Consider the following 7006-nt stretch of genomic DNA (forward strand, 5'->3'; position numbering starts at 1 on the left):
TCTAAATTTCCAAATCCTTTTTGCTTTCTAATGTCAGCTATTTTTTAATAAAAAATCTTTTTACTCCACTTGGATTCAAATGCCCTTTATTTTGCTTTGAAAGCATGAGATAATGCACTTTGGGTTCAGAAGGTCTTTCAGAACTATAAACCTTTTGACAAGTTCGTATTCACTGCAAATTATAGTTAGATTTTTCGGTTGCTTAATGCGAAGCCATTAGTAAAGAAATCCAAAACGCTTATCTAACTGCGCAATTTTTTTCTGTATTTTGCAAAAGCCGGGACCAGTTTGATTACATTTTGTCAAGACAATAAACAAACACGGACAAGAAAAATGACAATTTCCACACAAATCTGAGTTACGTCAAATCATGACATGCATCTTTAACAATAGAAAACAAACATCCATAAATCAAGTAGCTAATTGTTAAAACGAGATTACATTTCATTGCTAATTTACTTATATATTCAAAATCAAACGAAACATCATGCACGGCGCAGAAGATTATAATTTGCATGTGGATAGTACCCTCTTGATTCTTGTCTTCTTTTCTCAAACGGTGATTCAAAGTTCAAACAATCATTTCAGAAAACCATCAGACTAGAAAACGACTAGAACAGTAAACAAAATACAACTATGCTCTTCATTTTGTCCCTAATCATGGAATTTAGCCTCCTGTAACCATCAGAATGATAATGCAATTCAAAATAATTCATTAGTAGTTTAGTACTGACTTCAAAGTATCTGCTCTAGCAGAGTAGAATGTTTTAACAGTTTGTTTTCACTTTTTTACAGCATAGGAGTCAATCCCCTTGGCCTGTTTATTTATTTCCAACTGAATTTAAGTTATACAGTGGTAAATTTTTATTTGGATGCCTGTGTTGAAAGGACATCTGTTAGTACTGAATGCAGTTTTCTGGTTTCAGTTGTAACACATTCACGATCAAATAGTGCTGATACAACTGCGACACCTTTTAGATTAGGGACACCGATTTCCATAACAGAACCTGCATTTCCAATGCCAATACCACCAATGGCGACAACAGGTAATTTTGAACCCAAACAGACAGTCTTCAGACCATCCAAACCGATAGTTCTATTATTTGCCTTTGTTGATGTTGGGAAAACACCGCCACTGCCAATATAATCTGCAGTGTCGCTCCATGCTTGTAGAGCTTGCTCTGGGGTTTTGCAAGAGACTCCAATTATTTTATCCGGGCCAAGAAGAGAACGGACAACACGCGGTGACATGTCAGACTGGCCAACATGAACACCATCGGCATCAGATGCAAGGGCAACATCAACTCGATCATTTATCAATAAAGGTACTCCATGGGAACGACAGATTTCTAGAGATGCCTTAGCTAACTCCACAAATTCTCGGGTATCAGCCTCTTTTTCCCTGACAAGTAAAAGGTAAGTAGAGCAATAATACCAAGTGATTCAGAGGTAGACATGCATTAAGCGCATCCTTTTCAGTGTAAAGTATAAGGTGGTCACTAGAAAGACTGACAGCTCATATTGCTTTCTGGTTTGAGTAAGGACTGACTCGTCGATGGTAATATGAATATGACTTCACCTGGGCCTAGTCTGCACCTCGTGATTCTAAATGAGGATCGATGCCATTCCTGGCCTAACCTTGTTTGTTTTATGAAGTCATCTAAGGGTAAGAATGGGGTCTATTAAGTCATTTAACACAATTATACAAGCAAGTACAGGAGAAGAATCAATCATGTCGGAACAGAAGCACCCACATAAAAATCAAAGTACTGAGCACTAACCTCAACTGAATGATTGTTGCTCCACCTTCTATGGCAGCTTTTACAGCATCAGGAATGGATCTGCCCCACCTTTTGTTCATTCCTGAATCTGTAACAGCATACAAGAGGAGGTCATCTGGACTAAAACCCCTTCGTCTAGAGGAGCTAGAAAAATTATGCTTTAGCTTTAACAGGTGATCAAATGGACCTTGAGGCCCACTTCCAATCGTGATGTCTTTACTGTAATTCAAGGCGGTCTCAACATAGTTTTTTGCTACCTGAATACACTCGAGTTATAAGTCTTAGCAATCCCAAACTGCGTCAAAAAAGAGAGAGAGAAACAGAGCCTACAAACTACCTTTCAGTAAGAATCTAACATGCTTACACTAAACAACTTGTTTCATCATGAATTTCATTTGAACATAGTTGGGGGGATTTGTCTAGTGCAAATTCTGCTTAATAATCTTTCTAAGAGAAAAAAACTGAAGAAAAAACGTAATGTTGCTTAACATGTCAGAGACATGACACTCAGAAAAGGATCAACCAGCAAACTACACCTCTACCTAAGCAGTAAGTACATTCAATATCCCTATATAACTAACAAAGGTGCCAGAATTTTTTGTTTCCGATTCTTTCCAGATTATAATTTATTTGCTCAGTTGTTGGTCGATTTTAAGATGAACACGAAAAATATCCCTCGTACTCCAACATTGAGGCATATTTGTATACACTAAACAACTTGCTAACAGTGTGTAGCGGCAGTAGCAATTACAGCAGACTACTTGGTCAACAAATAAGTCATTACCTGAACAGCTTGTAACATAGGAGAACCTTTAGCTAACTCAGCCGCTATACATGACGCAAGAGTGCAACCAGTTCCGTGTGTATTACGAGTTTGTATACGTGATGCACGAAACTCGTGAAAATTGATTCCTGGATAAAGTTCACTAAAAGTTTAGAAGCAAAACTTGCCAAGTGTATCTAAGAAATGGCGAGCAAAGAGGGAGGGAGGGAGGTAGCAAGTTAGACATGTGCCGCTAACCATCAAACAGAACATCCACAGCATCTAATGAAGCAGGTAGATCGCCACCTTTGACAAGCACATGTCTGAAAACAAAGAAGAAACTAGTTAGTTTCCACATGATCCTGTATAAAACCAATAGAACTCATTTTTTTAAAAAGACTATCTTTCTTTGCACAATTAGATGCCTCCTCAACAGGAGGAGAAAGCATATCTTTCTTTTTCTTTCTAGCATTTTTCTTTTTTCCGTTTCGTTTTTGTTTTCTTGTTGGTGTTAGGAAACAAAATTCCCCTTTGAGCTACTATGACATCATGAATGCTATTATTTGTGAGATGACTTTCTTCTATCTTGAAACTCAATTCATAAACACTGTTGTTTTTAACTAAGCTCGCATCACTTGTAAGTGTTCATATTAGCCCATGATTACCTTCAAACTTAAATGCCCATGTACATGATATATTTACATTATTCAAAACTCTCGATGTATATCACGAGATGCACACGCCATTTAGGTGACACTCATGTCTCAACCTATGCGATAAGGTTGACAGAATCCAAAATTGAATACCAATAAAGACAAAAGCCTCCAAACAGTAAAATGTTAAAAGGAAGAAGGAAAAGGTTGGGTCCAACATGTATAAAAGACGATCTGGAACCTGAATTAGAGAAATTTGGTGGCCTTAATGAGTACAATGTTTAAACCTCAAATGAACGATGATTTTGCGAGTAAGAAAAAAATATGATACAAATGCAATAATGAAGTTGGCTTACTAAGCTCACAAGTATAACGATTCTGTGGTTTAAGAAAACATAAAGTAAACTAACTTGACTTAAAGAGATTCATATAATATAACATTCTTTATAAGATTAAAAACTGAGTTCAAACTTGAAGCACACAATACGAACTCACCGTGGACCGAAATCGTGAATTGATTTTGCAGCAGAATGCATATCAGCAATTGTTGTAAGTTTCACACCACCAAGTAACGCGGATGCCTCTTTCAAGTTTGGGGTTACTATATCAGCCATCGGTAGAAGTTCCTCCCTGCAATACAAGTTCAACAGAATTAAAGCGCCATCAGATTTCACAGAACATTTCAAGTATGGATGTAGAGAAAGACACAAACATGTCCATCTTCCGTAAACTCTTTATCTAGGATGCAGTATCATGATACTAATAAACTTATCATATACTTGAATGAAAAAGAAAGAACAGACACAGACCAGCAAACAAAACACCAGATAAATTAACCTATTAGCAAATAAAAAGACGAAGGAAAAATCCAGACAAGTGAGTGGGTTCAAGGGCCACAATAGATACTAATCATTACGACTTTTACTTAGCTTCCGTATCAAAAAGCTTTACATACCAAAGACCAGCAAGGATGGAAGAATTGGCTAGTACATCCCCGCTTGTAGATGCCATAACAGGATCAACCACTAGAGCTGCCTTCATAGTATGCAACAGAAATTAACCAATGATGTAAATAAATAAATAAAACAACAACAAAAGCACTATAACATTAACATACCTTGAACTTTATATTCTTTCAGTACACGACACAAAACTTTGACCACGCCAATAGAAGGGAGCATACCAGTTTTTACCTGAGAATTTCAAAATTGAAACTACTATCAGTTGGGTTACATAAATCTTATCCCCATATCAGTTGTTTGTCTTCGAAGTTCGAACAACACTGTAACTTGTTTTCTGTCATGGCAAGTCAACCCATCCTTGTCATAGCGCTATTTCATAATAGTAATCACTGAATGCATAGACTGTAAATGTACAACCATGTGTAACTATTAGGTTATGTGGGACTCGACATCTCTTTATCTTTTCCTGATTGAGAAAGTCAGCATCTCTAACACCTTAAAAGATTTCAAGTAAATGTGCCCTAATACTAGTAGTCACGAATTTCCAGTCGCGACTTACCACATCAACCTGCATGTCCGTCAGCACAGACCTCAATTGTTCCGCAACAAACTCCTCCGGCACAAGGTTAACTCCCTGTACATAAAAATTTGTCATTAGGAAAACTAATAGCTGCATCATTCTAAGGTAAACAACAATTTCAAATCCAAAATGAACCACCAGTGGTTTAGTGGTAAAATGTAAGTAACATAAATTCACATGAATTCACTAGAGGCAACATCATATAAATCTCGGAGGTTCACTACATTTCACACATTTGAACAATTGGCGTCATTTTGACTCCCGTTCATCATATTGTATAAGCTACAACTTTTATCTATCCTTCGAACAATTCTACAAACTATTGTAATCATATTCAAAAATGATTCTAATTAAAAAAAAGGCGACTGAAATTGCATACCTGAACCCCAATTGTGTTCTGTGCAGTAACCGCAGTTATAACAGTAGAACAATAAACACCACGAGCTCCGCAAGTTTTAAGGTCCGCTTGAATTCCAGCACCACCACCAGAATCTGAACCAGCAACACTTAACACATGCGGAATTTTCTGTTTAGAACATTTGTCTTCGATCGAAACTGAATTACTTGACATTGCAACTGCTACTCGACTACTAGCTGATACCGATACACAACGAATCTGCGAAATTTTCAATTTTCAGATAAACAATAACAAATCTTTACTGATTAAAAATGAAATTAACAGAGAAAGCAATAGAGTGAACCTTGGAAAAGAGGGGATGAGAAAGGGTACACGAGAAAGCCATGAATGAATTAATGGATGTTTTTAGTAGGGTTTTTTTAAAAGGGATGGTCTTGGGAGAGGGTAGATAACTGAACTGGGGGACGGCCACCTACTGTCAGTTGTGGTTAACCAGACGCACAAAAAAAGTACTATCATCAGTATGTTTAGTTACGTGAGGAGAGAGATAAGCAGTAAGGCGGTGCGTTTTATAAATTGGTGACGGCCCATACCAAAATAAAACGGCTTACTAGCCGGAAAATGATTTACATCCGGAAGGCTCAATCTGGCAGATTGTACCGCAAGACATAAGGGGTGGGATCCACACTAAACCCACCCCTGTAAATCCACCAGATCACAGGGGGACCACCCCCTCTCTCTTGCAGTATAACTCGCGGGATGTGTATCACTTTCCTTAGTAGCCAAACCCAACAGGTAGGCGCCAGTGCTTTCCATCCTTTTTCTATCGCTGTTCACTACCTCTCAGGTAGCAGCTATCTCGTATGTTAGAGGGGAGTAGGCCTGTCAATATATATCCGATATCCAAAATCCGTTTCCGAGTGTTCGGGATCCTATAGGATTTTATCCGTTTTATCGGATATCGGATACAGATACTTATCGGATATTTCTTCCTTAACCTGTCGGAATCGGATTAGGCTCTATCCGTTTGGTTAATATCCGATATCCGATAGAACGTGGATTCATTTGTGATTTATCCTAACCATATTTATGATTTATTTGTGATTTACCCTAATATCCGATATCCGATACAAATATCCGATATCCGATATGAAATGTTTGAAAGATTGAACTTAAATTTCAATTATGAACATGTTTTAAAGAGTTTTTAACATATTTTTTCAGAACCGGATATTATCGGATAAATATCCGATATCCTATAGCTTAGCCTATCGGAATCGATATCTGATTTTGATATCCTATAGGATATTATCGAATATCCGATAGTGCTTAACCTGTCAGATATCGGATTTCTGAATATCCGACGGATATTCTTCCATTGACAGGCCTAGAGGGGAGAGTAGTTTGTCTGGGGAGGTAGTGTCTCTGGTTTAGAGAATCCATCGATTTATTTTCATCCATCGATATATTTTAACCTGATGAAAATTGGTTTTTTTGTTTGTTTTCTGTGAAAAAGGGCTTTTGAAGCTGCAATATCCTACGGATCGACCTCTTTAACGAGGGACAAATAGTGGTTGTTGTTAATTCTTCGGATCTTCAAGCTCAAATAAAGAGATGTGAGAACTTGGATGTGGAGGTGTTTGTATGTAAGATATTGCCTTATAATCTGGTTGAACGTGTTGTTGAGTGTGCGTGGGGGCTTGAGGGAAATTTTAATCTTACTTATTCATGGTAAATTTATTTTATTTTGATGATGGAGATATATTAGTAGGTTTGCTGCTCTTAAGCATGGATTTATGTATATATCGAATTATTTGCTTATTGTTCAGCCATAGCATCCGAGATTTAGAGAGTGAAATTGTTGAATTGAAATCAGATCAATTTGGATGAATTTTAGAAATGTTTCTTT

General features: G+C 37.3%; 1 protein-coding gene across 1 annotated transcript; it reads right to left on the reverse strand.

Moving 5' to 3' along the window:
- Positions 1-678: 678 nt before the first annotated feature.
- LOC113356580 (thiamine biosynthetic bifunctional enzyme TH1, chloroplastic-like) lies at positions 679-5607 on the reverse strand. The gene is made up of 10 exons (XM_026599751.1): positions 5441-5607; positions 5119-5355; positions 4719-4793; positions 4315-4390; positions 4153-4228; positions 3693-3827; positions 2803-2867; positions 2566-2693; positions 1782-2038; positions 679-1402 (listed from the first exon to the last, which is right to left on the reverse strand). Exons 1-10 carry the CDS (start codon positions 5480-5482, stop codon positions 865-867), a joined length of 1629 nt encoding a protein of 542 aa, XP_026455536.1. The 5' UTR covers positions 5483-5607; the 3' UTR covers positions 679-864.
- Between the last annotated feature and the right edge of the window lie 1399 nt (positions 5608-7006).

Source organism: Papaver somniferum, chromosome 3 (assembly GCF_003573695.1).
Source record: "Papaver somniferum cultivar HN1 chromosome 3, ASM357369v1, whole genome shotgun sequence".
NCBI classification, from domain to species: Eukaryota; Viridiplantae; Streptophyta; class Magnoliopsida; order Ranunculales; family Papaveraceae; genus Papaver; species Papaver somniferum.